Consider the following 20,695-nt stretch of genomic DNA (forward strand, 5'->3'; position numbering starts at 1 on the left):
GAGAGTTCAGGAAAAGTTCAGGTGTTCAGTAATTTTCCTCTTTCAGTTTCCTTCCTTGTGTTGGTGTTTTCCATCTATTATCCTTTGTAGGGCTGGATTTGTGGAAAGATATCGTATAAATTTGGTTTTGTCATGTAATATCTTGGTTTTTCCATCTGTGGTAATTGAGAGTTTTTCTGGGTATAGTAGCCTGGGCTGGCATTTGTGTTCTCTTAGGGTCTGTATGATATTTGCCCAGGATCTTCTAGCTTTCATAGTCTCTGATGAGAAATCTGGTGTAATTCTGATAAGTCTGCCTTTATATGCCTTTATACTAGACCTTGTTCCCTTACTTCTTTTAATATTCTTTCTTTGTTTAGTGCATTTGGGGTTTTGATTATTATGTGTCGGGAGGAATTTCTTTTCTGGTCCACTCTATTTGGAGTTCTATAGGCTTCTTGTATGTTCATGGGCATCTCTTTCTTTAGGTTATGGAAGTTTTCTTCTATAATTTTGTTGAAGATATTTACTGGCCCTTTAAGTTGAAAATCTTCATTCTCATCTACTCCTTAGATTTGGTCTTTTCATTGTGACCTGGATTTCCTGGATGTTTTGGGTTAGGAGCATTTTGCTTTTTGCATTTTCTTTGACTGTTGTGTCAATGTTTCTATGATATCTTATGCACCTGAGATTCTCTCTTCTATCTCCTATATTCTCTTGGTGATGCTTACATCCAGGGTTGTCTCCCTTTGTGATTTCTTTATTATTTCTATTTCCATTTTTAGATCCTCAATGATTTTGTTCAATTCCTTCACCTGTTTGGTTGTGTTTTCCTGTAATTCTTTAAGGGATTTTGTGTTTCCTCTTTAAGGGCTTCTAGCTGTTTACCTGTTTTCTCCCATATTTATTTAAAGGAGTTATTTATGTCCTTCTTAAAGGTCTCTATCAACATCATGAGAAGTGATTTCAGATTTGTATCTTGCTTTTTTGGTAGAATGATGTATCCAGGACTTGCTATGTTGGGAGAATTGGGTTCTGATGATGCCACATAACCTTGATCTCTGTTGCTTATGTTCTTATGCTTGCCTCCTGCCATCTCATTATCGCTAATGCTACCTGCCCTGGCTATATCTGACTAGAGCCTGTCCTTCCTGTGATCCTGGTTGTGTCGGAGCTCCTCAGAGTTCAGCTGTCTCTGTGATCCTGTGATTCTGGGATCCTATGTTCCTGAGATCCTGGGTTTGTCAGAGCTCTTTGGATCCTTAGATCCTGTGGTTTTGAGTGTGTTAGAGCACCTGGGAGTGGATCTTCCTCTGGGTGTGTGGGGCTGGTTGCAGAATTTGTGCCCAAGGTGTGCTGGGGCACTGGCCCAGACAGAAAAGAACCTGTGCCACTAGTCAGGTGAGTTCCTGGGTGCCTGGGTCCCACTGGTCCCAGATACTTCTGGTGTTGGGGCAGATGTGTCCTCCTCACTTCTGATCCTATGATCCTGGGAGTCGAGTCTGTTACTTTTTGTTTTCCGGGGTATTCATCACAATTGTTGAATTCCAATTTACAATCATAGGAGCCTTGAAATTACCCAGGTTTAACGATATTTTAATTTAGAGCTGAGCCCTCAACAGTCACATATTCTCAACACTGTGAGTCTCTGACTGTCTGACAACCACGGCCAAAAGGAGCGTCCGTGCCCCAGGCTGAGAGCAGCACTAGTCTATAGGTATAAATGCACATGTGTCGAATGCAGTTAGACAATGTGTCTACAGAGCAAGACAAAGGAAGTAAATCCCCCTCCTACAGTCAAATGACCTTCCAGCGACTTTTATCATGTTTACGGTGCTAGTAAAGAATTTCCTCCTGTGAGCGGCTGCGTGTCTAGTCAGAGAACACACTGGCAGGAGCCCCGCCAGGGATCTGATCAAGCCAGTCAATAGATCGAGCCAGCATAGATAGGAGAGGGGGCTTGAGGCTTCACGTCTAGCTGAGGAGCTATTGACAATTGTTGCCTCCCTCAGGAGACAACATCGTTTTTGCCTTGAGGGTGTGGGTATTAAAAGTCTGCCCATGCTCATGCTAGCCTGGCTAATTGGACTTGATGTTTTTAAAAAGAAAAGTAAGGAAGAGGACGTGAGGAGAGGGCAGGACTCCTGTTGGGATCCCATGAAGAAATGGGGTGTCAGTGTGGATATGGTCAAGATACACTGTGGTGTGTCTGTGTGTGCGCGTGCACATGTGCATGCATGATTTGTGAGAGATTGAGTGTGTGTTTGTGCCTTGCGTATGTGTGTAAAATTACCAAAGGATAAGTAAAATGTATTGTTTTAAAAAGGAAAAAATATTCATTTCACACTGTCCATTTGAAACTCTGCCCTTTTCTTTTTCTACCTCACTATTCCTCTGAAAATTCTCCCAAAGGATACCAAAACCCTTAAATAACATTTGCTTTCAATAAGTTGATGCTCATCCCAGAAAAGGTCTTCCAACATTTGTATAATATAGTGTAGAACTACTGTTCGCTGTGATTTCTAAAAATCAAGTTGCTTAGAGTGGTATCCTTTGGCGACACTAGGGGGCGCCAATCTCACATGAATTGTTAGAAACCGGCTTCCAGTTACAACGGGAAGTGCCTGGTAATGGATTCTTCTCAATAGGAATTCAAGATTTTGTTTGCTTGTTTGTTTAGAGGCTATCGTGAAAGGTACTGTTTTACTGATTTCCTTCTGTTTTTCTGATTGCCATTTGTACACAGAAGAGTATTCTATATCCTGTTGATAAATTTGCTAAAAGTGTGTTAGCTGTAGACATTTTCATGTGAAGTCTTTAGGGAAAGGTATGCTGTTAAAGTTTCCCTTTCCTATGCATAGCCCCTCCGCCTCCTTCAACTCTAGTTAAGACTTCCTTAATTCCTGGGAGCTAGATTCCTCAAATAAATTGTTCTCTGTTGTAGAAGAAGAGAGATTTTGGTTTTGTTTTGTTTTGTTTTTTTAAACAGGATCTGTTTTAGGGACATTACCAAGATAGAGAGAGAAATGGCTACATGTGTTAGTGGACCTTAAGACAAGTCACAGACACCTTATGACTCAATATGTTCCAAAGATTAGCAGATGTACCACGGAGTTTATTCCGAAGCTCAGGACCAATGCAGGCTTCTGAGGAGACACTTTGTAACATTGTAACACGCTGGCTACCAATGCTGCAGAATGCTAAACCAGCATCCTCCTTCGAGGAAAAATACTTTTGCCTTCATCCTCCACCCCATGCATCAACCTCACCTCCAGAGAAGCATAAAATTGACCTGAAGTTTCCTCTTCGCCTGATCTGTTAGGAATACACGTTAAGGTTTTGTTTTTGGTGGTGGTGATGTTGTTGGTAGTGGTGGGTTTCTGTTTGTTTGTTTGTTTGTTTGTTTGTTTTTGAGGGGTTGTTTGTTTGGGAAGTTGTTTGTGTTTCATTTTGTTCCTTTGTGTTTTGTGATAATAGGCAGGGCTAAATGGTGTACAGATGGCTTGTTCAGTCATTCCAGAAGGAAAAATCCATAAATCCAATCAGATATGCCAGTCTACCAGCTCCGTGAAAGCAGTCTTCAGTTTGCTTTGTTTGATCAGAACCGTGCCCTCTACGGTGACCCATTGCTCCGTTCTCAAATGGCTGCCTTCCTTTGGGAAACAGTGCTAGGGGAGGCAAAAGACGAGCTTGAATTTATGTCATTTCCTTGCAACTTGTCCACAGCACAAGCTCACGAGCACACTTCTCTCCTCTCAAGCGAAATGTAACTTCAGCACTTCTCTTGCCTTAATGTGTTTTCCTAATTAGGTTTAACATTAAAACCAGCTGCTACCAGGGTGGTTTTTATTTTTATTTTTTAATTTTTTTTTTTTACTTTTATAAAGCATTCGAAGATTAATTGACTCATTATGTGGAAACAGGAGAATGTAAATTTAGGGAGCTTTTTGTTTAACTTGGGTTATAAATTGCAGCTCATTTTCTTTATTTATGTTTTCCCACCCACTATGTCTCCTATAACTAAGGGCTTTTTGTTTCATTCTCCCCAATGATAATGCCTTTGTCTCTTGAAAGTCAATTCGGCACCTAGATGCTGACTGCTGAGATGAGACAAAACCCAGTATTATCAAAGCCACTTATGGCTGCTGGATGTCACACAAGAAGCCTGGGAGTCAGAGGACCTGGTTCCTAGCCCCACCCTGCACCTGGCTTGGGATTTCAAACAAGCCTTCTTGTTTTTCCACATAAGTTCATGCAGAGGTCAGCTAGAGCTAAAAATCCACGTGTACTGGTACCTATGGAGAGCCTTCAAAGATATAAGAGGACACATTGTGCAATGTATGGTAAAGACACTATAGAAATTGATAGATGATTCTACTTAACCCCACTATATCTACATATATTAAAAATCCATTTATATATATATGTATATATGACTATAAATGTATATTACTGCATAGCTACTGACCATAATTGAAATGTTTAATATTTAACTAATGTTTCCTTAATTTTTACCTATAAACATTACCTATAAAGAATATCATTATAAATTCTTATAAAGACATTATCATTTCTAATGTTAAGTCTATTGTGGTCCCAGCAGAGAGTGACTGTTAGCTTAAAGAATATTTGAATGCCGTTAAGGGCAGGACTTGGTAAGCACCCATTCATTGCTTTCCCAATAGCCCTACAAGGTGGGTGCCATATTTGTTTGTTTATAGATTAGCAAACTGAAGTACAAGGTTTGAGGAGGCACAGAAGTTTAGCCGTACTTTGGTTTTGTGAGGCTACACATGTTGGTGTTTTAACCCTGTGCTTTTAATTGTCACTTTCTCTATGAGAAAGTCTCACTCTGCAGTAAGTCAAACTGTGATGTTTGGAGGTTTGGTGAGTAACCAACATTCCATAACTCTCCATCTTGCCTTTGCATCCCTCTCCCCTTCTCCTCAGCCTTCAGGCATCAGAGCCCGGTTTCTTTACACCCAGGAGTTGAGTGCCCTTGACATGGCGTTCAAAGGACACAGACAGGAGGTCAGAGAGCATCCCTAGGCACACACTGTCTATGAAATCCGAGGAGCTCATCTTCATATAACAGTATAAGTCTGAACGGAAGAGAGAAGAAATACATAACAGGAACTCATTTCAAATGAGCTAAGTCATCTTACCTACACCATACAACCAGCCTTGAGGTTCCAGTGCATGGCCAATGGCAGTGTGAATATAACATTGAGAGTTAGCTTTATAAGAGTGTCCCCAGGATTTCAGAGATAGCCACCAACAACTGGGATATACACATCTCTCTGTATCTCCAGGGACTGTTTTGAAGCCTACCAGCATTGCCTAAAAAGGCACCAACTTGTGCAGATGCTCAATCCTTTATGTGAATTGGCACGGCACTTACATATGCCCTATATTACTTCTTTCAATTATCTCTATATTGCTTCTATTGCCAAGTATAATGTAAATACTTGTACACTGTGGTTGATAAGGCTTGTTTGTAAAATAAGGATGGGAGGGGATGGAGCACACGTTTAGTTCACAGACAGTTTTGAATGACTGAACTGAATCTATGAAACCCATAGACTCAACGGGCCAATTATCCTTAAAGGATCCTAAATCTAAGTTCTGCTCTGGTTTCATCAGAAAATTAATAATAGGAAATCAATGCAAGTGTGTGTGTGTGTGTGTGTGTGTGTGTGTAAGAGAGAGAGAGAGAGAGAGAGAGAGAGTATTGATAACCTACATGTTTGACAATGTAGAATTAAGCTTTGTTTTCAAAAACAGGCTTGAATTTTTGCTTAACTGAGCAAGTAGAGTTAATTTATTAAGGTCCAATTAAGTCTATTAAGTCTTACACGCTGTACTACTGGGGACCTGCAATGGGACTCTTTGAGTATCTCTCTGCAGATTTTATAGTGGAAAAAAACAAACCTTGGAGATACTTCGTACTCCATAACATATATAACAGTGATGAAGCTGTATTCTAATCCTCATCTGTATGATTCTGTGTTCATGCTTTATCCAGGACATTCTGCCACCCCTTCCAGACCTTTACAAATCTCATTCCCTCACAATATTAGAATTAATGGGAAGGTTTGTTCACCATGAAGTGCCAAGTAGAGCTATGGATGATATGTTTTCATGAATTTTTATTTTGATTATTAATTCAAGATAAAGGGCAAAACCACCAACGCTGAGCCCTATGAAGGAATAATACCAAGCTGTTCCCGGGTTTATGCATAGTCAGAGTCTGCAGTAAACAATGCTATTTATAGAATTAGTGTCATATAAGTTAATTGATCCAATATGCTAGGAAGATGGAAGTTAGAACCCAAGTAAGGCATTGATAAAGGGTTAGACGGGAAGATATTTGCGTGACAGACCAAGTACCTGGCAAGCCGAGAGTCTTCTAAGTAAGAAATGCTAATGATCAAAAGGGGAATCTGGTGCTGATAAAGGTAGCATCAGGAATTAATGAGGTCCCCGAAGAGAGTCAGAGGGGTTAGCTTATTTTATACTGTATTATGCATCCGGAAGGCTGCTGAGTGGTATGCTCATGTGCGTCACATACAACACATTCAGTCATTCTTCAGCCAAGTATGGCAGCTTTTCTTGATGGACTCATCTAATCCCAGCATCTTGATTCAACAGCTGGGACTCATCTGTGCAGGATTAATCTTTATTTGTTAGCAGTTGAAAGTTCTTTTTTAACTTCTACCACGCAATGTGATTTAAATGAGAATGACTTACTACAGTAAGAAAATGCATGCCGTGGTTCTGTATAAACATATGGATGGTGTCAACATAGATGCAGATCAAATTTCACATCTAAAAGTAAATGATAAAATTATTAAAAGCAATCTCTCTATACATGCACAGAGAGACACAGAGAGAGAGAGAGACAGAGATAGAGAATCAGAGACAGAGGAGAGATTTATACAGACAGACAGACAAACAGACAGACAGATAGATAGGGTTTTGAAATCCATTTTAGTGGAACTATAGAATGGTACAATGGCTGTCTGGCCTAGGCTCTCTTGGTCTTCATTTATACTTTCTAGGCGCAGGAAGCCCATTTCGGGAGCCACAGCTGCCAGGGAGTTTGCAGTCCACTCACTGTCTGAAATTGCTTCAGTTTCTATTCGAGCATACTTCATCAGAGAAGTTTCTAAGATTTTTTTTGCTTCTTCCCCGGTGACCTCTGTGCTTGCTGATCTACAAGGGGACCTGTCTGGGTCTACATCCTTGGTATAGCACACAGGAATATATCTCTAGGCTGCCGACCACTGTATGAAAGTAAAAATCTGATATTAGGGACAGGAGAGATATGGGTTTGATCTTCCAAAGCCAAGGACTCTGTAAAACTCACTGAACTGCCAATTGCATACAAAATGAACAATCTGACATGCTCTTCTATTTGCTTCCAAAATACTATTCCTCGCTAAATCCCTACTAGCCAAAAAAGAAAGAAAGGAAGAAAGAAAGAAAGAAAGAAAGAAAGAAAGAAAGAAAGAAAGAAAGAAAGAAAGAAAGAAAGAAAGAAAGAAGAAATGGCAAAAGCTGGAAACACCACATCTATAACATATTGCACAGGGAATTCTTTGAGACTTTTCAAGAAAGTAAGCCATGATGATTGGAGCACCATTTATTATCACCTGAGCCTTAGTTATTGTGTTTGAGGGTGTATGTATGTATGATAAATGATTCAGTAGAAAATAGGTGAAGTGATGAATAAATATATATATACATTGGGAAAAATAGATCACCTCCAGTTGTTGAACAATGTTTTTTTTCTCAGTTTGGAAGATGTCCAAAATGATTACACTGCATCTCTCAGTAAATTATTCATTTTTCTTTCTGAAGGTTCACCAGTGCCTGTGGGTATAGATGTCCAGGTTGAAAGCATCGACAGCATTTCAGAGGTCAACATGGTGAGTGTTCCCATAGGGTATTGATCTGTTTCTGGAAGGAGTAAAATAACAGGGTTGAAATCTTTTGGTCTTGCATAAGCCCTTCCAGGCACGTGTGTTGGTAACCAGTCCTTCTTTGCATCACAGTAGAGTGGTGCTTGCTTTTCTTTCTTCCATTCACATCTTCTTCCACCCTCTGATTAACTCTTACTTTTTCTCCACTGCTTCTTTCTCCGTTTCTCATTTATGGCTTCCAGTAAAATATCCTGGTAAACTTGGTCTCTCTGTCACAGTCTTACACACTTGAAAACGAGAGTATAAGAAGAACAACCATACTGTTTGCATACTGTACAATCTCACCCATGAGGCCTGGCTTATAAAATGATGGTCATGTTCATAAAATGATAGACTCCTGGGCCAAGCTTTGTAGATTATTTCCAGGTGTCTTGGTTAATATTAATTCTGCTTGTCTGTAAATAACTAATATGAGGAGATAGGGCATTTAAAAACATGATCATATTTAATTCCGAAAATTTTGCATGTGTTATAAAAATATGACAGCTTAATGTTTTATTTTTCGATGTAATACCTTTATTTTCATAGAACATTTTTATTTTTAAAATTACTATTTTATTTAGTCACATATGAAAATAGATACATAATAATTTTACATATTAGAAAGCAAAAGAAAAACTAAATTGTTAGATACGAGTAAATACAAAACTTACGTCTACAGAAATAACTATACATGTATCATAGATAANATACCAAAAAGATTTACTTAACAACTACCTAAAAGCAACTTTGNAAAATTTCATGAGAATGCACATTTAAAAGCTTCAAAACAAGAGAAAATAAAGTATCAGGATTAGNATATGTGGAATGTCTATCAAATAATAAAACCAATATTTTCAAATAAAAGTAAATTTTAAAAAGAAAATATTTGAAAATGGCCATCTATTATGAGACTTCCTTTTACCCTTTCACNGGTCTCTACCCTATTTTATTTATTTTATTGTACCCCTTTCCCCTTCTTTAACCTGGTTTTATCGTTTTTAGCCATTTTTATGATTTAATGGCGCCAACTGTTCCTTTTTCGTCTCATTTTCTCTTTTTCATGTATAAGGACGTTCTTTGTAACTTTCAGAATAGATTTTCCGTTAAGTGATTTTCAGCATTAGGGAGGTTTTACTGCAGCAGTGCTTAATGCCGTGCCCAGCTTCTATGCAAAAGCACTCACATACTTTGTTTTCAGGTGGATTTCTCTTAACCCTCCCCCCTCCTCGTTTTATGTTAACTTATTTACATGGTCAGTGTTTTGATGAGCCCTTCTCCATTATGCTTGCAGTGCCTTTCTAAAACTCATTTTCACTGTTTTGTTTCCTCGCTTTTACCTAATGGCTACCAGCATCTATAGGGAGCCGAAGCCCTGAGTGAAATCCCAAGTAACTGTGTGTTGTCCACATGAGCCCAGAGCGGCAGACCCACAGAGTGATGGCAAAGCCTTCTCCCTGGGAGTTGGGGTCAGAAGGAAATTGCAGACCTTCTCTTCTGGCCCATGTGTGAAATATTAATAGTATGCGTGGAAAATGTCGAGCACAGCCTTACCCCTGGGCCAACATTTTCAGCCTGAAGACTGCTCCCCTACAGAGAAGGCTCCTACAAAGATAAACCTGTCCCCTTGGCCCAGATCTATACTACACACTCCACCTCCTCATTCATCTGCACACAATAGCTGTCTTCCCTGCTCAGCTCTATGCCTCAGCCGCTGCTCCTGCTCGGTTCAAGTCCACACAACAAGCAAGCTGAGGGTCCCACATGAAAAGGCTTCTCCTGCAGAATGCCCACATCACCTGACCCTCAGAGTTCTGCCTCTCCGTGTGTTTCTCTCATTGTCATTTCCTCTGAAACACCAGTCAGGTTTGTCCCTGGAGCCAGGCTAGATCAGTTGCCACCCTCCCTGCCCCACCCCCCACCCCATCTTGTTGTCTCTTCTGCCTTCCTTACACGGGTTTCCTTCGTTTCGATTATGTGTGTATGTAAATAACAAATATTCTTCACAGATACCCAGCATCAAGTAAAGTGCGGCTTTTGGGTATACTTTGTATCTTAGTGCCCCCTGTATTAATTTAATTCTGAGTGGCCTCCAGATCAGAGTGACATATGATTCCAAGTGTATGCCCGTTAGGCCAGTCCGCCCGGTAACCTGCACAATTCTCTGTGAAGTAGTGTTAAGCTGACGACGGAATGGATCCGTTTACTGGCCCTCACCCGAATGCATGGCCAAACATAGCCAACCTCACAGTTAATTCATAGCGATAACCCAGTGTACACTTACGAAACCTAGGAAAAGCAATGTAGCTGGCCAACTTATTTGGAAATTGACTGATACCTATCTTCCATTTGTACAAATGAGTGCCAGAGTCCTGTTAGACACACAAGTTCAAGAAAAGTTGGATTTGGGTTGAGAAAGATGAGCCAACGGTTATGAAAAGTGATGCATGTTTAAGAAAAGCGAAACACATTATTTAAATCCAGACTCAATGGCACCGATGAAGATAGAAATTTCTTTTCAGCCAACCAAATTATTAACTGTAACATTGAATAACATAAAATTCAAATTATTTTATGTTTGTCTGTTTTTTATTACTGTAATGTTAGAGCAGGTTTCTATCTGCCGTCTTTATAGTCTTACAGCTGGCCTCCATGATACCAGTACACTCCCTTGAGGCATTCAGAACTGGATGCTAACACAAGTTTTTAATGTCATCACCATATTCTCTCAGCTAGTGTCCATGATGTCCACTGAGGTCCCAGAGCCACAGCGAATCGGGAGCACTGGCGACTGGCTTCTAGGGAGTGTGCATCTTAGCACAGCTCAAAAGTGATTCTTTCTCAACATAAACTTTCAGAACTGCCATTTTGCTGTATCCTTTCTATCCTTTAAGCATCAAGTGGTTGCAACCCTTAGCCTTCAACATTCAACTACTTTCCTCCCACTAATAAACACTGTGTTCATTTTCATGAAGAAATATAGTGTATTAAATTTGGGAGATCTGTTTTTTTTTCTTTTTTAAAAGAAATAATTACAAACTAAATACAGTGGCATTCAGGAGGCTTAGGGCAATGAAATCCTGCACTGAAATCTAGATGTTGTTGTAATAATAGGACCATGTTTAAAAAGAAGGAGGGAATTGAAGGTGATGAAAGGAAAGGATGAAGAAGGGAGAGAGGGAGGGAGGAATGGAAACGGAAGAAGACAGAAGCAGGAATGGAGAAGGAGTATGAAGAGTATGAGGAGTACGATGAGAGACCAGCTCCATCCTCTCTGAAAGTGGAATACAAGCAATGATATACAAGCCATGAAGAGTATGGCCGTCAGCGAGTTCATAATGCTGAAGTTATGACCCGAGCAGGGTACCTCCTGGTTCTCACTGGTCCCTTTCTCTGTGTCCAGGACTTTACCATGACGTTTTACCTCAGGCACTATTGGAAGGATGAGAGACTCTCCTTTCCTAGCACCACAAACAAAAGCATGACCTTCGATCGCAGACTGATCCAAAAGATCTGGGTGCCTGATATCTTCTTTGTCCATTCGAAAAGATCCTTCATCCACGACACAACCGTGGAGAATATCATGCTTCGAGTACATCCCGATGGGAATGTTCTCTTCAGTCTCAGGTATGAGGGCCTCCTTTGATCTTTGGCTTCCTTGGACCACAGCCATCTAACCAAACTTGTTGGGTGTCACTTCAACCTAACTACTTCAGCCTCCAAGTACTTGCTTTGCACTACTAAATATTGTTCTGCTGGGAGAACCATGATGCTGAAGACCACAATACATGCAGCGTATGTAATTTTACCCACTTGTTGCCCAATCTTTAAGGAATTGCTTCCTGTTCTGTATATCCTTGCTCTGTCCATATATTGTTTGGACAAATAGAGTTGAGCTGACCTCTGGAAATCTGTAGAAGTCTGATACATGACTGTATAGGTACGTGAACCTATTTCTACCAACCAAGTCCTTCTTATGACTGTGCTCCAATGAGCCGACTAGAATCCTGAATTAACGAAGTCATTTCTCCAGTTAGCTCCTTCAGTTGTCATATGAAGGCAGAATCAAAATACGCAACATGATACAAATTTTCTCGCTTGCTTTTTTGTTTGTGTTAGTTAAAGCATGCGTTCTAGCACGACGCTAGAACAGCTTCTTATCTTTAATGAGCCATTTTTATTTTATCCAAATGAGGTCTGTGCATATGAAGTGGCTTAAAATAGAAATTCTTTTTTAAAAGGGTTCTGTATATCCAAGCAATTCAGCTTTTTGTAATGCCCTAGAAATCTGAGAAGGCATCTATAGTAAGTTAAAAAAAAAAAATGAGGTCTTTATCTTTGGAAACTGTGAGAGTTGGTCTTTGGGGGAGGGGGATCCTTGCAAATGTGATTAAGTTAAAGATCATTTTGTTTGTTTACTTGTTTGTTTGTTTTGTTTTTAGAGACAGAGTTTCTTTGGGCAGCTTTGGCTGTTCCGAACCTTTCTTCATAGATAAGACTGGCCTCAAACTCAGAGATCTGCCTGCCTCTGCCTCCTGAGTACTGGTATTCCAGGCGTGTGCCATCAACTTTCAGTTAATATTTTCCTCACCAAGACTAGTGTGAGGTTCCCTGGTTCCCCAGTGCATAATGTGCATGGACAAAATTAATGATCTTATCATGGGAAAATGGTCCTAGATTATCTATCTGGGATTTAGATGCAGCATAAGAATTTTTATAATGGAAAAGGAGAGGAAATCTGATTTACACAAAAGAAGAGTTGGCAATGAGTCGCCCAAGGAGTGGCAGTTCAGATCAGTATGAGTGGATTTTCCCTGTAAAGTCTTTAAAGCGTGACTCTGGACAATTATACTGATTGGACCTCTGGTCTACACAACCAAAGAAAATGCATGTATGCTGCTATGAGCTGTTAGGCTTGTAGTCGCTTGTTATTGTAGCAAGAAGAAATTATCTTTGCTCATTAGAAAGCATCATTCACAGGGTAGCTAGCATCAGACCCTTATAAAAAGCTATAAATGAAATTCATGAACACTACTGTTTTATATAGGACTTATAAATACTAGTGGCAATGGTCACTAAAAACTGAAAATGGAATCTTAATTAAAGAATTAGCTGTTTTAAAACTGTGTTGGTGAAAGAATGAAGAGGAATAGAATAACCCCATAGATCCCGCTTACCTTGCACATTCTAATGTCTGTTTGGTCCTTGTCAGACAGACTCTGGTGTAGTAACTTTTCATCGCTTGGGCTATCCTCCCTGATAAGAGCATTTCTCCTCCTCTGGTGCCCATGAGCCATACCAGAGTGTCTATGCTCATGGTGGTTAAGGTGGGCTCCTTGGGCCATGGTATCACCTTCACCTCTGGAAAGGATGGAAACTAAGGGCAATCATCCAGCTGGTCAACTCTCAGTTAATATTTCCTCACCAAGACTAGTGTGAGGGTCCCTGGTCCCCAGTGCATAATGTGCATAATATCATATATATATTGACAGAATATATATATATATGTATGTGTACATACATACACACACATATATAAATATATGTATACATACATATACATACACACACACATATATATATATATGTATACATACATATACATACACATACACACACACACACGCACATACACACACGTACACACACACACACACACATATATATATATATATATATATATATATATATATATATGATGGAACATATATACATGACAGAACAATGTCACACTTTCCAGGAAGGACAACTGCAAACTTGCTGTGGTCTCTCCTGGACTCAGCCTTTTGTGGTTATTGTTTTAATCCCCATTGTAGCATAGTGCAGTGTACCTCACTCAGGTGATACCCATGAGCATAATGGCTTTGCTGAGTCTCACTCTTTCTGGGGTTGCTTAACCCTGGAGGTAGTCTTAGAGAGGCCCAAACTCAGGAGGATTAAAAATTGTTGTGAGTGCAGCTCTTCAATCCAACTAAAGAATCAGTCCAAGCACAGAACCAGGTCACCTGCTACCAGGTTAGGTTCTGTGGCCACCTAGCCAAAATCCTCATCAATCATTTCTTCAAATATACCATAAAGTAGAAAAGACCTCAGAGGATACTTCCTTATAACAAAGCCGACCAAGCATGCATTCTTGCACACAATACCATCCACACACATCCTTTCTTGATGCTTTGGCTATTGACAATACAATGCAGGTCACAGAAGGTAAAATGCTTCTATTCTTCCGACTAACTCAGAGGCACCATGGGCAGGAGCATCTGTTGCCTTTGTTTTTGCAGAATTGCTGAGGGCCTTTTAGAAACCTCTGATCTGCTATGGTGGCTACCACAGGTCTCACTTTGAGGCAAGATCATAGCACGGCAGCTACTGCCGGAAGCCAGGAAAATCTAGGAGAATATAAAATTTTAAGAAAAAAAAAACTCATCAATATGCAAGCCTTTGCCTTAATAGTTCCCGAATTATGTATTATGCACATGGCTCTATCGCTAAGCATGCTGCAGGCTTTTGCCTCAGTCCTGGAAGGAAATTTTCCAAGTGCTTTGTGAAGGAAACTTTTACCTATAAATTTGTATTATCACCCCTTCAACTCTTTTTACTGGAGACTACTAAGTTTTGCATCTTCTAGATAGCAGAACGACTTAGATGCACTTGAAAGCAACTGACTTTAAAGTGTTTTTCTGAAATTTAAAAAAAAAAAATCACGAGAGCCAGAAACTGCATAGGGAGCTAAGCAGGAAACAGTGAGATATGGAGTAAGTGTAAGAATTTACTCATCAATCTGGAAGCAATCCCTACCCCTCCGGGTTGGCTGTCTTGTTATTTGGACAGAACGCAGTCAGGCCTGTTTCTCATTATCCTTGAAAGGCACACGAAGCCAGAAAACAATGAGAGGCTCCATTGCTGCACCACGCTACTTGGGCCATATGGGTAAATGATCGAAGTTCTCTTTCTTATAACAGGATAACAGTTTCGGCCATGTGCTTCATGGACTTCAGCCACTTTCCTCTGGACACTCAGAACTGCTCTCTAGAGCTGGAAAGCTGTAAGTCTTTCTGCCTGGGGAAACAAGTCCGCATCATCATTAAAACACACTCACGGGGAGATAGGCACACATGCTTAGCAATCATTTAAACATCTTATCATATTTTCCAACTATATGGCTCTGCTTTTCAGTCTCTCTGTCTCTTGCTCTCTTCCTAATGATGATAACAGATGGTGTCTTTTGAAAGAGAAGATTCAAGGGGAAATGTTTTAGTAATTAAATGTTCTGTGATTTTTTTTTTCACAATAGCATGCAAGGCAGCTCCTTTAGAGCGGGCAGTTTCCTAACATTGGCACTGATTTTTCTACATTCGGAAAGTCTGGGAATCCTATAGCCAGTCAGGTTCTAATCCTCTTTCAAGTGTTCACAGGCTCTCCAGAGGAACCCAGCCTGGAGCACAGACTCCCTAGTCGAAGTCCCATTAAGGGGTCTGTGATCCAGCTTCCTGTCAATGACTGTTACCCAGTATTTGCTTTTGATAAGACATCTTAAAAGCTGGCTGCAGTTTTTCTATCCCATGGGTGAAGCTCTGAGCCTCCATGGGAGCCTCCTACACACCCGTCCTTTTCTAGCTCTATTACAAAGTGTTTATAACACAAGAAAAGGAAATTCTTTACAAACTAAGCCTCATTTTAGGATTTCACCCAAAAGAGGTACAGCAAAAGAAACGTAAAGGCATAGACTAAGCCCACTTGAGGGCAATACTGTGGCCCAGCCCTGAGGCCTGGCTTAATCTTATATGAGATAGCACACAGTCAGGGCATACAGGAAAATCTCAAACATCACAGAGGGAGTAATGCCGCCATCTAGCCAGTCTTCAGGCTCCAGAGTTGGGAGATGAAGATGGAGCTGGTGTTTTGTTTTGTCTCCTTTTGGAAGTACAGGTTTATTGAGTCCCTTGGAAAATTATCTTTCAATACGTACTACATTATTGAATGGCATTGAACCGGGAACAGCGGTTTCAAAATGGTATAAAGCATGGCTACAGCCCTCACCTAACTTCTAACACCAGAGCTGTCTGTGTTATCTTAGATGCCTATAATGAAGAGGACCTAATGCTCTACTGGAAACACGGCAACAAGTCCTTAAACACGGAAGAGCACATTTCCCTTTCTCAGTTCTTCATTGAGGAGTTCAGTGCATCCAGTGGACTGGCTTTCTACAGCAGCACAGGTACAGCATTATGTGCAGACAATTTTTTGGCAACCATTGAGCGCCTACTGTTTGTGAAGTGAACCTCTTTCTCTCCCCACTGTGCAAACCCTTCCAACAAGACGCCTTAATTGTATTCTTGGCCCCTCTACTCTACACTTAGTAGAACACACAGCGTGTTCTTTGCAATAAGGAAATCTCAGCTCAAAACCCTTTCCAGACCAAAGGCCTTTCAGTGGTCTTCCATCCCACTTTGTTTAGAAGCAATGTTAGGCTTCTCAACATGATCTACATCCTGTGTGCTGCTCCGTCCTCACCCTGACCTGTGGTCCTCCACCACAGTGCCCTCTATTTCCTGCCTCCTGTCACACTCTCACTTCATTTCTTCTGTATAGCTTTGTTCTACCCCTGCCCAGCTCATGACTAACTAACTGCCTGCTTTAGTCAGCACTTTGTAAAACATCTCCCCCAATGGTAATATCCTAATGAGCCTTTCTAAACTAAGCCTCCCCCCTCACTATTTCCTCTCTCCCTTTGTCTTCACAGCATGTACTACTAGTTGAAATAGAAGCCTTATGTCTATTATCTAAGTCTCTCTTTACAATGAGGCAGGAAACTCTATCTGCTTTATTAACCATCTCTTCCCAGATCCTAGAATATGCCTGGTATGGGGTAGATGCTCAACAGAAATCAACTAACACAATTAATCTAACAAGATGCTCTGTTGCCCTAAGGAGAAGATTTGTTTAGAATTAGAAATACACTATATACTCTTCATTGTGATTGATTTATTTTTGATTTGGTAGCATTTATCCCAGGTGATTTAAAAACTCATCTGGCTGTTCACTGAAGCTAGGACCCAGGCTCTTTCTCACCTCCTCCAAAGCACCCCACTCCTAAAGTCCATTTTCACCATCTTGTTAGCTAGTTGTTAGTACTACTCCGTGTCATTTTAAGCAGATAAAACATCACTTGTGGTTTAAAGGAACTGTGTTCAGGCTACAGAATGTGGCTGTAGCTGGCACTCGGGCTCAGGACTGCCCTGGCTAGAATCCTATCCCATATGCTTGGCCATACCATTTAATGAGCAAATACTAAGTTATCAAATACTAAGTTATCTGTCTAGAAGCCAGGGTCTTAAGAGGACAACCAACATTTAAATCTCAAAAAAGTGAATAGCATCCCTGGGACCAGTGGGTCTCCAGCCATTTAGATCTGGGAGAAATGTCAGTTTCACCCTGTTCACGTGCGTTCTTTAACATCCAAAAAATGATGCTATTCATTTTAATCATGTCCATTGCATTTTCTGATATGCAAATAACACACACTTGTGTTCCTTGATCACTGATATATCCCTGGCACATCGGAGATTCACAGAATCAAATTGTTGAATAAATGAATATGTGATGTGTAAGTTTGAAAAGCATTTCAGAAGTCTGAAGAGCCTGTGTGGTACTAAGAGCACCTCATGCTGACAAGCTGTTGTGAAGCAGTTTTCCACTTCTCTTGCTCATGTCTTATAAACAATGCCAGGAACTTATTGTTTTCAGTCCTCAATTCAGTTAAGCCAATATTTAAATAAGTGAATGTATACAATGAACAATGAATAATATATACAAGTTTTAATTTTTTATTATCACTATGATTAAGTAACTTCATGATAAATTATGACTATGATCTGTCTTTTTAATGTTGTCATAATTTGATACATAGGAAACATGGAGATCAAAGGGTGGTATTTCTATACAGATATATACAATATATCTATACATTTATATCTATTATATCTATTGCACTTCTTAGGATTTTGAAGCATAAGAATCCATGAATATATTAAGTAGAAATTCAACTATTCTTTTAAATGCAGGGGATAAGTGTTCCAATTTCTGACTCTACCTCTAAATCATTCCATTTAGTCCACTATCTGTGCTTGTCGCCCAGGCAGGATCAACACTAGGTAATTTTTATCCTCTTTTCTTCACATTGTAGAGCCTGTCAAAAATCAGACAAAAACAGCACTGAAAATCTGTTCACAAAGATGCTTTTATGTATTTTTTAAATGAAATATGAAGCCTTAACATTCTAGTATGTTTATACTTTTAAGAAGTAGAACATTAGCTCCTTAAAAAATGGACTATAGAAATGTATAGCCTTATATAGCATGACACAAGTGGTTTTTTTATTATTATTAAAAGGGAAACTAATAGAAGACTCTTTAACAAAAATTTGTATTTGTTATTGAGGAAATTATTTAAACCATATAGGTATGTTTGTATGTGCCTGTGCATTCTAAATTTTTAAGAAGTAGCTAGAGATTGGGGAGAGTTTCAACTTTATTTCAATATGTTCCATTTCTAAATTTGTTTTAAAATGCACATTTTTAATGAGAAGGAATAAAATTGTGTTCTAATCACAGAAAGTACAAGATCAAGGCATTCTGAAAGCTGTATTCATATATCAAATTAATAGTTGTATCCAGATTTAACAAGTTCGTAAGTTTCAGAAAGATGACTGAATTCAGTTCATGAGTAGATAACAGGTCACATTATCTATAAATTTTTAATGTGGTGTCCTTCTGTTTAAAAAGATTAGCTTCATCAAAAACGATTGTAAATATTTTCCCTATTCCTATCATCACAGCTACCAACTATAACCGCCGTCCTCAAATTGCTATATAAGATAGATAGATAGATAGATAGATAGATAGATAGATAGATAGATAGATAAAACCATGCATATGGATCTCATTGTAAAAGCTGGAAATTGGGGGTGCAGAAACTTATTTTCCATTTGCAGCAGTCTTGCTTTTTTTTTTTTTTTCATAAAAATCCTTTCACTATTACCATTGACCCTACACAAACCCATGGCCACCCAGTAACATCAAGTGGGAGAGAGTTTGTCTGTCGTTCATCCATTTCAGTGTTCCTCTAAATCGCATCCTGTGGGTTCACAAAGGAAAGACTCCTACCCCTGCAGAATATGTCAGGGAATTATGTGTTATCAAAAATAAAGTACAGGGGCAACTGCCTGAGTTCAAACTCTACCGCTTACCACTAGCACAGCCTTGGGATTGCTTAATTCAGTCTTTGCCTTATGCGATTTTGCAAATGAGTTAATACATTTAAATGACTTAGAATAGTGTCTGCCACGTGGGAAGTGCTTAAGCAATATTAGCTAGGAAGTGCCATCGTCATCATTTTCATCTGCATCTGCCCTGTGATGCTTTTAATAACATCCAAACCCTTAGTGTCAGAACGTGATCAAATGTGGCAATTTGTAAGTATATGGGATGGCACAGGATATAAGTATATCTTGGGATGGCACCCCAATTACCACCAGCCCTTTTCTCAGTCTTTAGTTTTGCTTCTTTCTACGGGTGGAGGCAATGGGAGACAGCTCCCCCCCCCCCAGGTACTCATGCCAAAAATTTAAGTCACATTGCAAAAGGATGATGCCACACACATACAGATCTGACGGGTTTATGGCTCACATTATGAGCTTCCTAGAAAGAGCAATCCATCCTGCCAAGCAGGTCTGCTAGGAGCTGAGAACACAGAAAGGAGCAACTGGCTTGGAATTTTATGGTGGTTTGAGGGTAGAGCAAAGGCAGGGGGCAGTCCCTTTGATGGAGGAGACAGTGGTTAAAGTCTTCATGGGATGCCAAATGAAACTTTGAGGGCTTTTTTATGTGCTTGCATAGATTATTATTTATTTATTTATTTTATTTATTATTTTTTATTTTTATTATGGTTTTTTGTTTTTTACTTTGCTATTTATGAGGCAGAAAGGGATAGAGAAATGGGGCCTGGGAACTCTCAGTATTTTTAGGATTAAAGATGAAGTCAGACTCTATTTCACTGACTGGAGTAATGATTTGACTGTCTTACAAGGTAGAATGACCTGTTGTAATGAGTAAAGGAGTCTACGGTCCACCCATAGTATCATCTTCATCTTCCCCTCCTGAACCATAGGGTAGAGCAGCATTCGTCCTTCGTGGTTAATCCCTTGTACCAGCCCCACCAATAAAACCCCAAATAATAATTCATAAAAATTTTAAGGATGGAGAAGTGTTTCTTGGTGATATATACTGGCCTAGTATTCCTGATGCTCTGGGTTTAATCCTTAGCATTGCAAAATAATAATAAATAGTAATTATAATTGTCTTAGTTAGGGTTTTACTGCTGTGAACAGACTCCATGACCAAGGCAAGTCTTATAAAGGACAACATATATTTGGGACTGGCTTATAGGTTCAGAGGTTCAGTCCATTATCCTCAAGGTGGCAGCATGGCAGCATCCAGGCAGACAGAGTGCAGGCAGAGCTGAGAGTTCTACATCTTCATCTGAAGGTTGCTAGTGGAAGATTGACTTCTGGGCAGCTAGGATGAGGGTCATAAGCCCACACCCACAGTGACACACTGTCTTAGTCAGGGTTTCTATTCCTGCACAAACATCATAACCAAGAAGCAAGTTGGGGAGGAAAGGGTTTATTCGGCTTACACTTCCATGCTGCTGTTCATCACCAAAGGAAGTCAGGACTGGAACTCAAGCAGGTC

General features: G+C 39.8%; 1 protein-coding gene across 1 annotated transcript in view; it reads left to right on the forward strand.

Annotated features, from left to right (window-relative positions):
- The window catches only part of Gabrr3 (gamma-aminobutyric acid type A receptor rho3 subunit), a 52,412-nt gene that overhangs the window by 13,584 nt on the left and 18,133 nt on the right, over positions 1-20,695 (forward strand). The window contains exons 3-6 of the mRNA XM_021185329.1: positions 7,843-7,910; positions 11,347-11,570; positions 14,906-14,988; positions 16,021-16,161. Of these exons, the coding sequence (XP_021040988.1) occupies positions 7,843-7,910; positions 11,347-11,570; positions 14,906-14,988; positions 16,021-16,161 (516 nt within the window). The remainder of the gene's footprint in view (positions 1-7,842; positions 7,911-11,346; positions 11,571-14,905; positions 14,989-16,020; positions 16,162-20,695) is intronic.

Source organism: Mus caroli, chromosome 16 (genome assembly GCF_900094665.2).
Source record: "Mus caroli chromosome 16, CAROLI_EIJ_v1.1, whole genome shotgun sequence".
Lineage (NCBI taxonomy): Eukaryota > Metazoa > Chordata > Mammalia > Rodentia > Muridae > Mus > Mus caroli.